Here is a 20,171-nt window from a genome sequence, read left to right as displayed (position 1 = left end):
GTTAAGAGCCATTAAAATGAAATAATGATTGTGATCTGATTTAAAGAAAAGAATCAAGCTATTTAATGCTACCAATTTGCTTTCCTCCAGAGATACAGTGTTTGAATGTCCACCACTACATTCAGCTCAGTACATACAGTCCTTCTAATTTTTCATAATCCCATGCTACCTTCAAAGGGTAAGACATTGTACATATATTAAGTAAGCAGTGTAGTCCAAAACTAATTATAATGAACTAGTAGTGTCAGCTTTCTTTTTGGTCATAAAGCCTTTATCCTTTCTAAGACCTGAATTCTTGATGAAAGAGGGAAGGATAACAGCTCCACACTGTGACCCCTGGAGGTGACCATTAATTTGACATTGAAGCTGCTAAAAAGGAAACAGCATTACAATGTGGTGGTTTTTGGTTTTGTTTTTTTTTGTTTTTTTTTTTTTTTTTTTTTTAAACAGACCCAAAAGCTGTGTCAGATTTATCACTTGATACTTGGTGACTGTCTTTAAATGCTTCTCACCTGGACTCTCAGACTCTTCCAAGACACATCTGTCAGGGGTATCCTCCACATCTTGGAAGTCTGCCGAGTTTGAGCTCTGATGCTTCAGCGCACTGACTGGAGCAATAAAGAATAAAAACAGGGGGAGGGAGACATGTAATGTATTCAGAAACAAACACTTCCTGATTTTCTGCAGAGCTTTCAATGCTGAAGACATAATATGTAAACACAAATAATAGACTGAAATAAAACAGAAACTCGAAGTACTTATATGCAACCATAGCACAGCTGAAAAATCTATAGACAGGAATTCATTCAGGGAGAAGTTTGAGGCACCAGATTAAAAGTGATCCCTTTAAAGTAAAAATACAACTTTTTTCTTATAGAATCCTAAAATAATAAAGTAATTTAGAAGCCATAAAAAGTGCTTGCCTGTTTCACCAAAGCAGCCAGTAAACAATATAAAAGATCAATTAGATGGTTTTGTAATTACTGGAGTCATTCACCAGAGAGAGAAATGGTGTACATTTTAAGATGAAAATATGTTGTATATAACAAGCTAGAATATGTAATAAAATCAGCGATAATTCCAAAATGTAGTAAAAACCAGGCTTAGCTGCAGTTTAGAGATTACCAAATTTGGTTTCTTCTTTTACTTAATTACTAAAAACATTTTCATTTCAGAGCACAAAAATATTTTCATGGAAACAATTATTTGTCTGTATATGACTTTTTAATTCACTTGGCTTTTGAACAAGTTTTCCTGAACAGAAGAGAGGTATTTCCTTTGTCAATGTCCATTTCCCTCTCTTCTGCTCCATATCTCCATATGGAGCCACAAACATAGCTTGAAGATAAAGTAACATTATTAAACAATATATTACATAATAGCACAGTAAAGACTAGACTCCGTTTTTCAGTCCCATTAAAACCCTTAGCTGATCCCATTTCTTAGCAGAATAGTGGTGATTAGAAAACACTTTTTTCTAATACCTAGAAAATTAAGCAAGGTTCCAAACTTCCATGTGGATGGGGATACCAATGGCTATACACAATCTCAGTGTAGCTTTGTCCTGTTTTCAAAACAAGAAATTTGTTCCCTTATAACTTTTGATTAGTTTTTGTTTGTTTGGTTGGTTGGTTTTTTTGCCAAATGAATATTTGCTGTAGGATTACTTAATTTAAACACCCATTTAAATTTTCCAAAATTATGAGTGAATCACCAAGGCCTCAGGGCGTTATTCAGACAGGAAGAGCTCAAAAGACACACATTCCCCTTCAGTGCTCTGCGCTTTCCATCGCTTTGCAGCTATTGATCCCAGGTCACCAGGAGGTTCCATCATTCTCAACTCCTGCATCTACACAGAGTCTGTTTGATGCAATCAGGGCTTCAATACAATTATGGAATTAGATCCTTGAAAATGCAATATTAAAACACAAGAATTAATAAAATCTATGATAGTGACACTGTGCATTTCACCTGAAAAAAAAACAAACAGTAAATTTGCTTAAAAAATTTGACTTGGATGGCAACTAATCAGTATATAAAACCCTGCTCAGGTAGAGCAGGAACACTGGTTAAATTTCTAAGCTTACAAAAAGCCAGTAGACTTGTATCAGTGGTCAACTTATCCACATGAAGATCAGTTTTAGTTCTTGTCTCTGCCATGGAAGTGTTGACATGCTAATCTGCATGAGGTGAGTTAACACTGAAGAACAACTTGCAATAAATAACAAATGTTCTTGTTCACACATGAAAACGCTATGATATGTGCAGAAGAAATGTCTTCAAAGATAATCTGTGCTTTTCTCTGATTTTTACAACATTTAAATAATTTTCAAATACACTAATCGAAGGTCAGGATTCCCACTTCAAAAAAGAAAAATTGGAAAATACAAATGTACACATTATATTTTCAAAAAAATTGTTTTGTGCCAAATTTATTAAACATTCTTTCTAAAACAGTTCTTCCCATTAAGCAGTCAGTTCCACTGCGCTGAGTGATAGATTGAGTCATTACAGCTGCATGAATTTAAAAGTCAGACCTACTCTGAAGTAGCGCAATAGGAAAATATCCAACACAGTATACTGTGATAAAAGGGAGAAAACAAAAATTACGGCTATGCTTCTGCAGAGAAAGAGAAAAATGACAGGAGTGGTCCTCTCTAGAACACAGCAGTAACCAAAAATTCAGAATCAGCCTCTCAAAACGAATGGTGTATTTTCACCCAGTAAAGAACTCTCACAGTCAGCAAAGGAGGGGAGATGCTTTCACAGCACCAAGCACCAGTCCCAGTCAGGGGATGGCAGGTACTTCCCTTGCTGGAAGTCTGCGCTGTAATTGCTCTTGAATGGGATCAGGACAAACCCATTCAAGTGCTCTCCCTCTGTCCCAGACTGTGGCAGCGTAATTCATATAATTTAAACTAACCTGCTTGATTTTACAACAAGGCAGAGCTGAGCAGTGTTTTTAGGGAAGGTACCAGATTCAGCTGAGAAGTAACTCAGAACATAATGAATAAAAGACAGCTAGAAGCAGATTCATACACAGTGAGATACATCAGAAGGAAGGTGTGAAGTGAAAAAGAAAGAAACCAAGACAGGCCAGCAAGATCCTTGGACAAAGCAGGAGGATCTCCAGCTGACATGCTTGAGTAGAGATTGCAGAGATTCAGGAGAGGATGGAGTCACTGAAAGCCAAGAAAGAAAAATGAGAAAAAAAAGGGATCAGAGGCAGAGCTGATATGGCTGACAAATGACAAAAACCAACAATGAAACACTCACACTAATAGTTGGTGGCAAGGACTCATTAGGAACAGTTAAAGGGAATGGAAAGCACGGATGGAAAGGGTTTTCACACGTACAGAGAAGCAGACCTCTAGACAACTTGTGTACAAAGAGCTGTCGGAGAATGAGGTTCAGCAGGAAAAAGCGAAGGGAGGGAAGTGCAGATTACACAAAACCAGGCACCAGGCTGGGACAGGCTGGGATCACGTCACTGGTGTGAGCGAGGGATGTGTATCTTAGCCTTGTCACTCACTCAGAAGTACACGTAGCTCACTAGACAAAACTCAGGCAAATAAACTTCACAATAGCCCAGATTTATGAAGTTACATAATGAGTGTATGCAGTGAGCGAGAAAGGGACGTAGGCAGAGACCTTCAGGTCTTTCTTTTTTAAAACATCACATGCTATATGCTCAATTTGAAGAGGAAGATTCCTGAAAAATATCATAAAAGAACAAAGGGAATTGAAAAGTTAAAAATAAGGAAAGAACAGTCTGGCCCAAATAAAGAGTGAAAGTAAAAAATGGCATTATGTAATCATGAAAAAAATGTAGAAAAAAAAAAATAACACTGACACCTACTTTACTGTATTTTCCCTTAAGGGAATAGGATTTTATGTTCAAATGTCAATAGGGGAAATATTGTTCTAAATTGCTTATACCTAGGATGCTGTTGGAATTTAAGTTATTGAAACATAAACAGTGTGATCTTTATTCATTCTGAGGATACTCTGTCCTACTTTGGGTTTAAATGGACCTTAAAATTACTTTTGCTTCCATTTGAAAGCTAATTTGTGTCGCCAAAGTGATGTAAATGTCTGGAGTGTAAATTAGCCCCAAATCTACAAGTCAGAGAAAAAGTTAAGAAACAACAATTTCTGATATAACTCCAATGATATCTTCTTTCTATTCAGTGCAATGTAATTTCAATTATTACATGAAGAGTAGAAATCACCTTTGTTACCATGGAAGTAAGGCAAAAGGACAGATTTCATTGAGGCAAATGACCTTGAACTTAGCATATAAAAATGACATAACTCTTCATTATACAGGATCAGTCCTGACAATCGTGGTATTTTTTTCTGACACATCTTAATAAGCGCTGAAGAGTTGTTTACTGAACTTGATACCCATTCTCTTACATTACTGGAATAGAAAAAGACATAAAATGTATGGAATTTAGAATAGTAAAAGAATGTCAAAAGATCATAGTATTCAATTAAACATTTATGTAAATAGTTTCAAAATATTTCAAATTCCACAAAATAAAACCAAATTATTTCTGAAAAGACCACAGACTGATTGGTTGTCGGTCTATGAAAGACTAGTCCTTGTGTGAACAAACTTTTAAACGATAAACTGTTCTTTGTGAACATACACTAATCACTAATTACAGCAACACTCATCACTATCATTTATTTCTACATGTTCTGTTTAAACTCTGAAAAGCCTTGTTCCACTCTGGAAATAGCACACGCTGAAGTCTGAATAACCTGCTCTGCATACCAATTTTCAGAAGGCAGACACATTGGAGAAAGAAGTTTGCATAACACAGGTGAATAATCCAGTTAGCATTTTCTGATAAGATGCCTTTGCTCTTGATAAGGTGGATTAGTAACTTAAAGACAGTCTGTCTGCAGAGAAAACAATAACTTCTTTGTCATTCAAAACAAGTGGATAGGGCAAGAAAAATTATTTTTCAACTGAAAACATTAGGCAAAATAGGCTATAGGTGAGAAATATATTTAAGGTCCAATATAGAACACAAAGCAACCTGAATCTAAATAAAACCGCATAAAAAAAGCTGTAAAGGAAACCAAAATGCTGGTATTTTTTAATTTTTGTAAATGGATGAAACAATCGTACTGCAATGCCACTTCTGGGTTGTATGGGATCTACAGGCACTTACCATGTTATACCTAAGAAGCTTGATGAAGAGCTGGACAATAAATGCTTTGAGTACTATTTTAAACAGCACATTTCATAGATATCATAAAAAGCATAAGAACAGCTGTACTTGCTGAGACCACGTATCATCAGTGTTAAGAGTCCAACAACCACACATAACAGTTCACCAGAAATTTTCTTAAACTCCATTTTGAAACTTGAGGAATTCAAAAACTTTTTTTTTTTTTACATTTAATAACTCACAGTAGATTTCTGTTCCAGAAACTTCTCTAGTTTTCCCTTAAACACGTAGAATTTTCGCATCCTTAATCCTACACTCTAACTTGCCTTAGCACAGCAAGCTCTGCTGTTTTACCACATAAGTAGACATCGCCTTTTGTTTGTGCACGTCCCCGTTAGCTTAACCTGAAACTTATTCTTGTATGAGAAAAGGCATGTGTACGAGCCCTGCACACTCTCTCCACGACACTTGTGACTGAACAGTCCTTTATTTTACCCTCTTTCAATCATCTCTTTTCCAGGTTGAGGATTACTATGCTACTTAGCTTTTTCCACGTATTTTGATGCCAACCTAAAAGGATATGATTATTTCACTAATATTGTAAGAAATGCAGAAAACGCTCATGAAACGGCAAGTGAAATATTAGCAGCACTCACCACTATCATCTAGAAACAGAAAAAGCAGATGATGAGGTTACACTAGCCAGTATGGAGCACCCATCCTGCCATTACAGTGCCAGCACCCTCTGCTGAGCAGTGGGCAGGGAGTCAGGCTGGGGACGCGCCCTCGATGGCACCAGCGCTGAGCATAGCCCAAGGATTACTTCACAGCTTTTACAGGCGATACTCCTGCTTACAGAGCCTGCTATGGCGTTTGCCTTTGTTGCCACAGCATGAACACTGTCGACTCATGCTCAGCTTGTGATCCAGATTCTTTCCTGAGAAACTGTTACCTTGCTACTTCTTCCCCATCCTGTCTCTTCGCAGAAGATTAATCCTACCTCTGTCTAGATCCCTACTCTCCTCCTTATTGAATTGAACCCTATTTTTTTTCCCAGACCATTTCTCAGGCCATATAAACCACTAATTCATCTCATTGACAGAAGACATCAGTTGCTGGTCATTTCATAATTTTTAGTGTCATTTAAAAAAACCTGCACTGATGTATGTAGTTGTCATTTAATTGAGAATGGCTGGTTGTTATCTTCTGATGATTAAACATCACACTGACCCAGTTTTCATTACATTTTAATTTTAGAAAGAGAGATTAAGAAATTAACCTGGAGAAACACATTATTATTCTAAAGTGAATGCTGCAGCATATGAAAGTTGGAACTGTCCTTGAAATAAGACAGTATGGAATAAGTCAAACTGGAAGCTATAGTAGTTTAAATCCATTACATTGAATGCAGAGGTAGGACCTAATATTAGATTGAAGAACTCAGTCTGCAGAAATACTAACCCGTGCACCTGGGGAAGCCTGAGCTTGCTCCTGAACTCTGTGAAGTCACATGCAAACGAAGCTCATTCTACTCGCTAAGTGAATTGCAACTAAAGAACATTTTTCTTTCTGTAAGTGTGAAATTTCTGTTAAGGATTTTATATATTTTAAATTTAAAAAGTCCTGAAACTCCATTTCCCTCCCTCCCCATATCTATGAGGACAGCATTACTCCAGAGAGGAAAACTGAAATTTTCAGTGATTCTTTTCCCAATATACCTTGAAGTTTTATTCACCCAGAGGGACTTCCCTACTTCTCTCAACTAAAATATAATGGCATATAACAAATTATGCTCTCAAAGGACATCCCATTTTTGTTTCATTAGTGCAATGAAACATTCACTCAATTTTAAAGCAGTTGTCTTGATCTTAGTTGTGATTTATGTCAGAATCTGTCCAGGTATTCTGTGTAGTATAGATAATAAAACACCTAACTAGTTAAATTTGTCTCAGTGGGTTCTGCTGCAAAGAATAAAACACTTTCTCATAAAATCCCACACAACATTTACTGCACAGCTCTGAAGCATATGCTTTTGTAAAACTTAGGAGGATTTAAAAAAAAGAAAATGTAACCCCAAACTGTCTTTAATTAATTCTTCTATCATTATACACTGCTTTTGCTTCTCTATGTCCTCTCTGGCTAGAAAGCCCAATTTTCTTTTTTCCAATTTCCCTAAAGGTGTGGTAGTGCAAATTTTAACCAAACACAGTGTATGACTGAATTATTTTATCATATTTGATCAGTGTTCTTTTTCTCCCTACTTTTTATCAACCAGTAACTGAGAAGCAACAGAAAAATGATTTTTACAGGGATTAGTAAAGAAGGCAAATTTTCAGTTCTGGTAGTTACTAAATAATTAGTTTCTTTTTTTAATTAAAGTATATAGCATCTCCTCACCCATCCAATTTTCTAAAAATATATAGCAAAATTCCCCCTGGTTTTTACACATTAGATCAATGGTGTGGGAGAGTACATATTGCAGATTTGACCGCCTATCAGTGTACCAGTAGCTTCTATAAAAGCAACAAACAAATAAATACTTTGTATTTTTAAAATCACATTATTGACAGTATTGACATTATTTTCATGACAATAGATTGATTTGGTATTCAAGTCTAAAATCATTAATCAGGGAATTTTCAGAGGATTCTGGTTCAGTCCATTTCTACAGAGGAATTCTAGCTGTAGATTGCCTCAATTTGCTTTTAAAACCAAAGTGAAACAAAGCGTGCAGCATGGTTATAACACTGACATATCCCTGTGCATAATGTGAACGTTACAGCTTGCATACTCTTCACTTCTCTTGATCAAAGCTGTCCAAATAGCTTAATCCACAGAAAAAAAAAAACATATGCAGAGCCTCTTTATTAACCTCTTCTGGCCAGATTATTGTTATTATTTTGCATTATGGCCTTGAAGATGTATTACTGATAGGGAGGTAAAGCCAACTGCAGCACAGCATGACTCCGCTGAATGGCTGCTGTATGAAAGTGGAAGTACTTATTTCCCAGACATTTCTGTGATGCTCCCCACTGTTAAAATGTTATCTGACTTTAAAAGATTTTCAGTTCAATTGTAAGCAATAAGTAAACTCAGGCATTACAGTCCTGTACACTGAAGAGTTTCACTAGCTGGTCAAACAGGCATTATTCCAAAAAACTAATGTTGTATAGGACTGCTTCCTGGTGGATGAGATCTCTGAGTGGCAAAAGACAGTGGACTTTTCAGTCAGCAAGCTAGTTACCCATGGATGTGGCTCAAGGCTGACACACAGATTGACTGGTTCACACTAATTTACTTCACACAGATTCCATTTATCTCCTAGAAGATCCCCTGGCAGCAGCTTATAATGGCATATCCTAGGATGCCTGCCTGCATGAGTTTTTAAAGCGGCAGAGCTTGATGAATCTAAGTCCAGAAAACAGTTCACAGATTGAGGACTAGGTGCAATCAAAAAACATCAAGTAGCACAGCTGGGACTTGCTAGCTTGCTTGACTGGTTTGAGCAGCTGAGCATTAACTACGCTTGCTTTCCTGCTGGCAGCCCTGTGTCACTAGGACAAATCAGAGCACTGCCCAACAGAGGAAAAAGAAAAGAGAGAGAGAGAAAGGAGAGAGAGAGAGAGAGAGAGAAAGGAGAGAGAGAGAGAGAGGAAAGAGAGAGAGAGGAAAGAGAGAGAGAGGAAAGAGAGAGAGAGGAAAGAGAGAGGAGAGAGAGAGGAGAGAGAGAGGAGAGAGAGAGGAGAGAGAGGAGAGAGAGAGGAGAGAGAGAGAGGAAAGAGAGAGAGAGGAAAGAGAGAGAGAGGAAAGAGAGAGAGAGGAAAGAGAGAGAGAGGAAAGAGAGAGAGAGGAAAGAGAGAGAGAGGAAAGAGAGAGAGAGGAAAGAGAGAGAAAGGAAAGAGAGAGAAAGGAAAGAGAGAGAAAGGAAAGAGAGAGAAAGGAAAGAGAGAGAAAGGAAAGAGAGAGAAAGGAAAGAGAGAGAAAGGAAAGAGAGAGAAAGGAAAGAGAGAGAAAGGAAAGAGAGAGAAAGGAAAGAGAGAGAAAGGAAAGAGAGAGAAAGGAAAGAGAGAGAAAGGAAAGAGAGAGAAAGGAAAGAGAGAGAAAGGAAAGAGAGAGAAAGGAAAGAAGAGAGAAAACGAGGCTGAGGAGAGCAGATGACTGCATTGCATGGATACTATTAACAGATGCAGGAAAATCTCATTAGAACATTTAATCTTCACACAACTCCAGGATTATCAAACTAAATAATGCTCTGGTTAGCAAGTTTGAGGCTAGAAATCTGGAAAAAATTATTTTGGTCATGCTAATAGCTCCTAAGAAAAAGACCTGAATAAATCTAAAGCTGCTGCCATTTCTGTCCTATTGAAAATAAAACTATATTCAATCTAGTAATACACGTACAATGAAAAATAGTTACCAATATACTGGGTTTTACGTTATAACAAGGTGAGGTACAGGTCAATGCAATTCCTCGCCTCCATAGAGAACAAGAGACTTCAATAGGTGCAAGCTTATAAATTGTATTTTTAAAAGAACTGAAAATACAGTCTTACACTATAGCTCTCCAAATTCAGATAGACAGAGACTATCCTTTAAAGTCCTTCTTAGAAAGGAAGCAAAAATTAATATTATTAGACAATAACATTTGACAGCAAATGCATTGTGAGAGATCCAAAACGCATTTAGTACTTAGGAGGTTAAAGACTCAGCTGTAGTGCTAGTTGATGAAAAAGTAGGATTAAGGCTTTAGTATGAGTCTTGACATGATCATGTTGTCTGCCTGCTGTCTTAAGCTTCGAAAAACAGCTGGGATCATCTTCTTATAAGCTCCAACTCAAAGATGTTTAAGCAGTTCCCAATCCAATTAAACAGAGGTAAATATAAGGAAGGGCCCTACTGAGCCCAATCATCTTCTTTTTTTAATGAAAAACAGCATAATTGCAGGTTACACAACTCCTTAATCTCACTTTAAACCTAACAGACTGCTGCCTTATAGTGCACATGGCAGGCCCAGTTAACCCAAGCATTCTGTATCGGTGTGCTTAATTTTTGATCATTATCCTTTATTATGTTACTTGTAATCCTAAAAGCCTATGATTGTGTCCAGATATTTGGCAAGGATTGTACCTGGATATACAGGGATTCCTCTTCTAAGAGTAATGGATTAATTGGATAGTGCTGTATGACTAGTAGATGGTTTGCAGTGAAACTGCTGTGCAGTTTTTAATTTGTGAAGTCCGCTTCCTTCTTCTTCCATCCCTGTCCTTTAAACAAATTGCCTTTTTGAACATTAGCGCTGCTGATGTGGTAACCTATTCTCACCACTAACATGACAGCACTATAGAAATAACACTGCCCTACAGAGTGGGCTGCTTACTAAAATCCTCTTCATAAAAATTAATAGAAGATATGGAAATCCTATTTTTCAGATGAAATGGCATGTTCAATTTAAAAGTGGCTATCTCACGTACACAGCCCAATCGTAATATTATTACTGAAAGGCTTAGAGCATTAGACCACTTATTTTCCATACAGTCGAAAGATTTTTGAGGTGTGCGTATGTGATCGTATTGTGCCAAGGTATGTATTTTTTAAATGATTATAGTTAATACCATAAAAACAAAAAACCACATATGTAATCCTTCAACTTTGTCTTATAAATATGCACAAGAACATTCTCCAAGGATGTAAAAGCAAAATCTCATCAGGGACTACTTCAAATACAGGCTCCTCATGTCTGTAAGAGCAAGAAGGAAATTTAAATGATCAGGAGTGAACTGTTTGCAGTAGCTCTGTTACATTATGCATGATTCTTGACTGCACAGGATTTAATTAATGATTTTCAGTTACATGGTTAAGATTTGTAGTGAAGCAGTGTTTAGGGCAGCAAACTAGCATTTGACAATTTTATATTATTTTGTATTTTTTCCCAAACACCAGCTACTAGGAGTTGCTGTCCCTTTTTTGTGTAGCTGGAAATCTATGGACCATGGTTCTGGGCTGTATTACAGAAGCATAAGTCTAGATTAATTTTAAGAAAGCTACTCTCCTGATGCAATTGAGAACAAAATCTGAACTTTGCGATTCTCTGAATTACTAAGCAATATTTGTTGATATGTTTAAGTATCAGAAAGGTACACTGTTGAACTGATGGATGATACATAATTATATTGTAATGAATGTGGACCATCTGTTTCAGTTACCACAGAAGACACACAGGTTTGGGAAGCAGACTCTCCCCTTTAAGCATCACAGGATGTATCTCCAGAAAACAAATGTGGCACTCCCTCAAATAAGCAGATAAGCAAGGAGCTGTGAAGTACTTAATGAGTAAAAGATGACCCCTGTCTAATACTGCACCTTCACTCCATTCACCTACACTCAATTTGATTCTCAGGCCACCAGCAAGATGTATCTGTAAGTGGACAAAAGAGCCTGGACCCTCCACTCTGAAATGGGTAACAAACAGGTAAGAAAGACACTACAGGGACTTCCAAGAAGACAGGCATCTAAGGAGGTGACTGACAAGTATCTCTGTGGTTCAGACACTGTGTGAAACCACATGTGCGAGGAATTAAAAAGCATGATTCCAAAAAATGCACATGATCTGTTGTTTATAGGTGAAACATGATACAAGACCATGTTCTTACCGGAGTTAAGCACCACAGGGGGATGAAGAGCCAAGGAGTAACACAAGCGTGAGCTCTTCCGTGCTCTCTTTGGTGCACTCAAGTGCCACATGAGTGTGAGGCAGAAACAATCTAGATGGAGAAGTGGCAGGACTTTTTAAAATGTCAAATTCATTGCACTTCACTTAAATAAGGTTGGTCAACTGTAACAGGAGCAGTGCAGCCAAACTGAAGAAGTTTGCAATCAGTTTTGGTACTGCCCACTTTCAGCAGAAGACTCAAGTCCTCAGAGGTACAAGGTTAAAAAAAAAAAGTTTTATTTAGGTTCTTTTTCACTTGTTTTTTTTTAATTGAAGTTTTTTTAGCCTTTTTGGGTGTTGAGCCTTTATTCCTCAGGAAGATGTCATTTTCTCTAGGTTTCTTTTGCTTTTAGTAAAAGTTAATACTTTCATATTATCACTTTGCTATAAGAACTGGGACTTTCAAAAAAGAAACACACATGGTACCATAAGACTTGCCATAAAATTATGAAGGTTGGTGAAACAACATTATATTCTCTGGCTCTATTATCATGGTAGCCAAGTCACTGGATAGAATTTGATTTTTCATTGATGTCTGCACATTAGTTTGTTGTTAATTCTGAAAGCAGAGATTTCTATTGCTTTTTGCAATATACCTAGTCAAAAGTATCTGGAATATCTTTAGGTAGTCTGAAATCTAGCTGCTCCAGGATGTTGTTTATGTGTGCACATGTATATTTCAATTCACACACAGAAAAGGTAGGCATACACTGACTATTTGGAAATGATCCAGTCCTCAACAAGAAATTCCATAGGGAGGTGTCCTACCTGTCTTCTGCAGGTACTTCAAATTGTACTGCTAGTATTCTTCTCTTTTACTGGTTGATTTGTTTCTGCTCCTCTATGCTTTCAACCACCAGCTTGTCTGCACAATCAGAGGTGAATCTAGGGACAGTCATATATATCCCTCTACATATGGAAGGATAAAAACAAATATAGTATTTCAGGGAACAAAACTGCCAGTTCAGGAGATCACTAAAGGTTGCACTCCAGCTTGTAAGATGAGTGAAGTGGAAATGCCAAAAGGGCTCCTGCACAAAACCGGTACAAATGTGCAGTAGGACCTTGACTGCAGTTTCAGAAGCACATTGCAATGGCTAGAGCGTAATTAACAGAGAACACAGCATTCTTGTAAAATAAATCACAGAATGCTCACCCCCTGCTCAGGGCACTGAGTTCATCTCTGTGTTAACTAGGTGCACTTTTATTAAAAACAATAGAGCTGCTCTTGATTTACCACAACTTGAGTTTGGCCAAGGTGGCTGAGATGAAGCAAGCAGTATAGAAATTCTAATGGATATGTAAAACAGATTAGAACAGATATTGTGTAAGTAAGATGACTTTCCATAACTATGTTCAAAAGAGCAGAAGACAAGTCACTTTCACCAGAATATAACTGTCACTCTGGAATCTGCCTCATCTTTTCTAAAATAAGCCAAATAAACTCTCAGCTCCAAAAGAAAGCCTCAGCCTTCTTAGTCCAATGACTTGAGACTATATAGCTGTAGCACAGCAGTATACCCGATTTCAATGATTACTTAAATGCACAAAGCCCACTGAAGCTCACAGGCACTCCAGTCTTTGCACATCCTTTATCACAGCCAAATGACAAATGCAGGTGAGCTTCTAGCTATAAACTGCTCCCATAGCCTGATGCTTTTTCCAGAGGTGAACAGCCTACCCCTGCCAAGAGAGCTCCACTTTACAGTTTTGCATTGCAATAGAATTGCAAGAATTCTTGTGGCAGTATATGAATGAATATCTACAGTGCATGTGGCCTATTGGATGTCAAGAGTATGCAAACAGCTTTGTTGTTTAAGGCATTTAGTACCTAGGTTCATTAATTCACTTAGAGACACTCTTTGTTCCTAGGAAAACCAGAAAGGCTAAAGAACAGATTAAAATAATTCTATCAATGTGAAGAGTTAAATTCAGACTTACAAAATTGGGATCACAGCAGTATTACCATATCGTATTATTATAAAACACATTTTATCTGTATCTGACACTTTTATAGTTGCATTCTCAGCTGCCACTTCAGGCTCCATTCTAAGGGAATCACTCAGTCATTCAGAGCTAAAGGAAAGTGAAAAGGTGGTTTAGAAGAACCAACTACTTGGTTTGTTTTAGTTCATGAAGGCAGCTATTGAGTGCAAATGAACAGTCAGCTCTTACTTACCTTGTTGTCTTATTTTTTATTCTTACAATACCGCTCACTAAAGAGATTTTTTTTTTTTATTGGTTTCTTTGGGACTACACAGCCTTTTGGATGCATACTCATTCTTTCCTTTCCTTTTCACTTTTTAAGGAGTTTCACTTAACATTCAATTGTCCTTTCTCTTTGTTCATTTAGCTCTAGCACTTAACCCTACTTAACAATAGGAACAGTGATGGACACATGTAAAGACATGTCAATATCTGAGCAGTTAAATATTTGTTAAAAGGGGAATATAAAACTTTTTTCACTAATCTAATTAGTACTGTTTTCTATACATTTTTCTTCTCATTTAATCTCTGCAGTATTATTGTATAATTGCTCTTGACTTCTAACAATCTTGGTTTCTTTCATCTCCAGCAATAGCGTGCCATTCTCCACATTTCTCATCTAAATTTTAGAACCTCTGAAACATTTTTGTGATACTATGAAACATATCCTTGATCTCTCTGTACACATACCTCCTGCAAAGTATCTTTCATGGACATGTAACATTCACAATATGCCAAAGGATGAGCGACAAATGCCTTTTTTCACTTTGTGAAGTACACGGATATGCGCTAGGGTGTTTTGCAAGTGTTAAGATAGAAGATGGAAGGTGTTTCTCAAACTGTCACATACAGTGACTATTTCTTGTACCATGATTATAATAGAGTTTGCATAATAGTAAAGGCTGAAGTAGGACCTGGGGTTAACTTGCATGTTACGCACATACACAAAGATGTCTCTAAAAGATTCAGAAAAAATACTGAGAAATCTCAACACATCTCGCCTATACTAGAAATAGATTACTTGTTTGGGAGCATGGTGTGGAGTTAAAAATCAAACAAAAATTACATATAAAATTACAGAATACCTGCAAGATATAGGTCTGCCTTACGAACAAGAAAAACATTGTACTTCAAACTCTGCACAGGGCTAAGTACTATCCTGTAAGGTTAGTCTGCATTTCATTAATATTCAATGGCTTTATTTAATTTTCAGTTAAAAAAATCCCAACCACAAAAAACCTTAATATGCCATCAAGACAGCTATAAAGTGTACAAGACTATTCTTAAAGCTAAGAAATTTGTTAAAAGGACTACTACACTGTGTTATAACTCTCCCCACAACAACTGGACTCCCAGTTTCCCCTACTTTGAAGGAAACACCTCTTTCCAACCAAACATTATGTACACCTTGACATCTTACCAGTACACAACTATTTTTCTCTGCTACTGGAAATACCAGAAGAGAATAGCTGATAACCTCACTGGATACTGATTTATGACAGAGCTGCACTTACAAAGACAATTGACTACAGGTATTTGAAACACTAGAAATAAACTATTCACGACAATTCGAGTATCTCTATGAATACATATGTTCAGGATTTTTGCATAGTTGTAATTCAGTGGCTGCTTGTTTAAAGTACTTCTCAGTTTATGCATATATGGTTGGCCATATTTCAGATATGTACACATTTTTACTTAAAGAATACTTATTTTACAGTAATATTTAACAAACCATAAATTTACTACAGTATTACTAGAGGAAATCCACTTCTATGAAAGCTGTATATTCACAATATATTGTTGAAGTATATAATATATTAATACTTCACTGCACTTATAAACATTAATATAGGTTATTTGTTTATTACTATGTCAAGGTTATTCATCATATGCAGTGTCAGAAAGCACAAGCTGACATCTCATATTGTCTGCTTCAAGGGCAAGACCAATGTGACCTTTGACTCCTTCTTTTAAAGAAGATGAAATCATTCCAGAGGAATAATGCTGAACTGTACAGCTCCCTTTAAGATTCAATCTGCCATTTACGGTTTCCAATCTTCCATACTGTAGTATAGCTTGTTAAGTTCTGACGGCTAATTTTCTCTTCAAAGTTTTGTGTTCTAAAATTCCAAAAACATTATTCTTATTTATGCTTCCTATTTATTCACCATAGAATGAAAACTTCCAATCATTAGTTCTTTGTTAATTTTGCCAGGGTCCTTGATTCTGTTTGGGACTGAAATCATGCTGGCCAGTGATTTCCCAGATATAGATCGCATCTGTAATCAGAAAATATTTTAAAAATATTTTGAACTCTCAGTGTTTTTTCTTTACAGAATCTATTATAATCTCCAAGAAAGCCATCTTCATATTTATTGGCTTTTCTTGCTTTATAGTTCTTCTAAGCTCTCCTATATTCAACTGATACACAGGTGCAGCTGAAGGGGGAGATATAGTTACTACCGAAAATATATTGAATAATATATTGAAAATATAAATAGTGAGAAGGAATCTATTCAAGAGAATGGGAGTGGTAAAAATGAGAGGTCATCTGCTAACCGCAACAGTGTAAAGTAAATGCACGATTTGAAGCATGAATTAGATGTGAAGCTACCTGTGTTATTTCACAAGGATGACAAGGTATACGCACAGTCTTCAAGCATACATGCATTTGTACAGGCGACTCTTCGAACTTCATCAATCTCAAAGTGAGTACATTCTTGGAGAGAGAGGGATGAGATTCACAAGAATTGGTAATTATATTATCTGTGCGTGATACTGATTTCACTATAAAATTTGACCAAGGAGAATGCAGCATTCTTTGACCTAGCTGATAAAAGGTCAGAAAGCAATTTTGAATAATAAATGAGACCTGCTGACCTCATGACCCAAGTCTGGCAGGGTCAGCAGCAGCCCTCTCACCAGATGCTGATGGCAGATATACAGACGCAGACAGCTCAACTAATGAGCTTCCTGGATAAGGGTTTTAGGTCCAGTGACATTTAAGTGCTATGCAGTATATAAAATAAACTTACAAATAACCTGTGCCATAAAAAATTAAAGTGATATTTACAGTGAGGTGTAACATGACATACTTTGTAATCCTCACTACAGCAATTATTTTACTGCTTCTCCTAGACAGCCTTTTAACCACAAAATATAATACCTGACTAACATTTCCTTTAAGGTCTTTTCTCTTCATGTTTATACGGTTCCCATTCAGTGGATGCACTTTGAAGATATATACTTCGGTAGTGCATTTGTTTGGCACCTCATTTAAAAGTAACTTTTGTTGACTTGTATTAAGATAAGTTTAAATTTATTTTATTTAAATTCAAGCTAACGTATTCCTTCCTCAGTGAGTAAAAGACAAGCCTAGAGCCTGCAAGGCCAAGAACGATTTTCTCCTCTTCACTTCATCAACAGTTCACTCAGAAAGACTTACAAAGTAGATGGTTCATGAAGAAGAGAGGGCAGTATACTAGAATTCATTGTCACCCAAAATGGCCTAGGATCACTACTCCATTCCAGACCTTGGAAACTTGAGTTTTGACTTCACGCCAGGTCTGAGCTCCGTAAAGTGCCATCTCATTCCTCATCTATGCTACAGCTGCTTGTATGAATTGGCAGGAATACTTTTGCTTATGTTCTGCATGAGTTAGGAATGTGAGGCCAAATTTCTAAATACCGTTGTTGGAGGTTTTTTCAGATCTGATTTGTAAGGAAAAATAACTGCTTTGGTTCTCCTAATGTCTAAATACTTTCATCATGAATACAATTAGCTACAGGAACTACAAAAACTATAAGAGCTTTTCTATGTCTTTTTAAAGTCACCATAATTACTCTTATGGAGGATGTCCTTCAGACACTGAAGTCTAGAGGCTACATTAAAAACTACAGAAAAGTTACTGTGCTCTATTCAATTCTGTATTGCTTTGCATAAGCTAATTTTAACTTACATCACAACTGGTGTTTAAGAACTTGGAAACTTTTAACATTTGGTGGAGACGGAGAAAAAATGTTGCCCCATTTCAGTGAAAGGGAATCTGAGGTGTTAGGTGTCATAAAGAAAGATTTTCTTTTAAGCTTCTTAAAGCTTCAACCTTTCAGTTTAACTGCATGTCTGTATGTTCTTGAATTATGAGAAAGGATAAAGATTTACTTTTGCCAAATAATTTATAAGTCTGCATACTTCTACAACATTCTGTCCTATATATCTCGTCTTTAAACTAACCAGCTTTTAAAATTACACTTACACAGAAGCCTGTTAATTTTTCTTGCCTATTTTTAAGCTCACCTCTATTTATGTAATATCTTTTCAGAGAGAGTCAACAGAAAAGAAAATGACCTCCCCAAAAGGCCCCACAATCAATGTACATAATAACTTTGTAATATTTGCACTGTTACTTACATTCTTATTATACCTTCACAGTGTATCAGCTCTTCTGAGTACCACTGTACAACTTTTGACTGAAATTTTACCGCTGACATTTATAGATGGAATTTACCTCCACAGCGGTGACTGGCATGCCACCAGGGAGAGAGCATCTGTATCCTCCTGATACAGGGGCTGCCAGGAGCCATTTAGATCTTTTTAATCAGTGCTGATTAAGGCAAGTCAGATGACTACCCTCAAATTCATCACTGCCTCTAAAGACCTTGTAGCAGCCAGTTGCTAGGGTAGCTAGCACAAGGGACTGTCTTGACCACGCATCCCCCCTCTGCACTTGTGAGGACTTTGCAAGGGGAATTACACACTGTCTCTACATAATCTACCCCACTTTTTCACTGAGTCAAGTGTGTGCCGGGAATACAATTTTGGGACTTCAGTACTGTGTGTAGAGACCAATTAAACTCATTGTTAGTGAACCCAGCTTCTAAATCTTAGTGCATTCATTTAGGGAACCAGTAACAATAACCAGCTCCTGCACTTCCAGCCTGCATGCAATTGAAATAAAATTTGATTATATATAGATTAGATTATAAAAGTTGCTCAAAAATCTGCCTGCAGCTTTGCTTGATGTATTTAAGACAGCAGTAGCCTCCAGAAGGGAAAGAATTTCTTACTGCAGCCAGTGCAAAAGTAAAGTGTACTTAGTCTTTGATTTCTTTACGGCTACTAGATAATGTGTATTTTTGTGAGTCTGCTAGATTTCCTTAAATCGCATTCACTCTGTTTTACAATTGACATGAGCTCTATAGTGGGTAACCAGTGTCTAATATACAGTTGTGCTCCTAGCTTAACTCCTCCCCCTGCTCCCTCCTCCTGAACAGTGCCTTGGTATTCCAAAGGCACATCTCTCTTCAAAAAGGAAAATATCTGGGATATTTAGAAAATATCACAAAAGGAAAAAAACCCAGCCAGATTATTTAAGGGCTGCTCTGTTTTATAGCTATGAGAGTACAACTCATTTTGGAAGTCAACAAAGAGTTGTTCACAATAGCTTCATACCCATTTTTCCCTGACAAGGCCCTAACAAGCTGCGCACCAGCAGAAGCTTCTGCCTAGCAGCGTATATCTTCCATTACATAAATGAGCTGGGCTGATGTTAATTGTTTACTGGTAAAACAGTGTGAAGTAGAACAGTGCAGTCTGGAATTAGATCCACAGTTTTGAGATATATCTCTGAACTAACATCTGAAAATGCTTTAATCCAAGAGATTCACCTAGTGGGATCACTTGGAAGCAGAAATTCTACTTGGCTTTGCTCAGCAGGAGCCAAAAATGTGTACTACAGAGTGGATCTTGCTATGGGCTTGCAAGGGTACGGGAAGGAGAAGTCAGAAAGGTTACTGTACCCACTGGCACTGTAATAATAGGAAATAATTCTCTTATAGAAAATCATCCCAGATAGGTCCTACACACTAAATTTGTTAAACAAATCTCCTAGCTGTGTTGTACCCTCTAGCCCTGTGCCATTGTCATGACAGCTAATGCATGGTGGGCTGCTGCTTCCTACCACTTGTCCTGCTTTTCACGCAGTGCAATGCCATTCCATTTTATTTTTCATTCTGCATGTTTATGCAGTGACACAGACCATGAGAATTGTCCCAATATATCTATTTTTTACTACACCCACCAAAGGATCCATTTGCAGTATTACCTCTGTACTCTAAATGAGGAATGTGTAAATTAGTACTGTCTACTGAAAATCAACCTGCTTTCCAGAATGTACAATATTTATTCTTCTTAACCTGGAATAGCATATTCCCAAAAGCAATTAACATGACTTATGCTCTTTCTTCTTCTCCTACTAAAACAACTACAAAAAAAAAGTAGAAAACTA

At 37.0% G+C, this 20,171-nt stretch overlaps 1 protein-coding gene across 1 annotated transcript in view; it reads right to left on the bottom strand.

The window, feature by feature from the left end:
- Positions 1-20,171, bottom strand: part of WDR72 (WD repeat domain 72) — a 108,074-nt gene that overhangs the window by 5,400 nt on the left and 82,503 nt on the right. Inside the window, exon 19 of the mRNA XM_068410749.1 lies at positions 513-698. Coding sequence (XP_068266850.1) covers positions 513-698 — 186 coding nt within the window. The remainder of the gene's footprint in view (positions 1-512; positions 699-20,171) is intronic.

This window comes from Nyctibius grandis, chromosome 11, assembly GCF_013368605.1.
Source record: "Nyctibius grandis isolate bNycGra1 chromosome 11, bNycGra1.pri, whole genome shotgun sequence".
Taxonomy (NCBI): Eukaryota; Metazoa; Chordata; class Aves; order Nyctibiiformes; family Nyctibiidae; genus Nyctibius; species Nyctibius grandis.
This window is presented reverse-complemented; position numbering and strand designations above follow the sequence as displayed.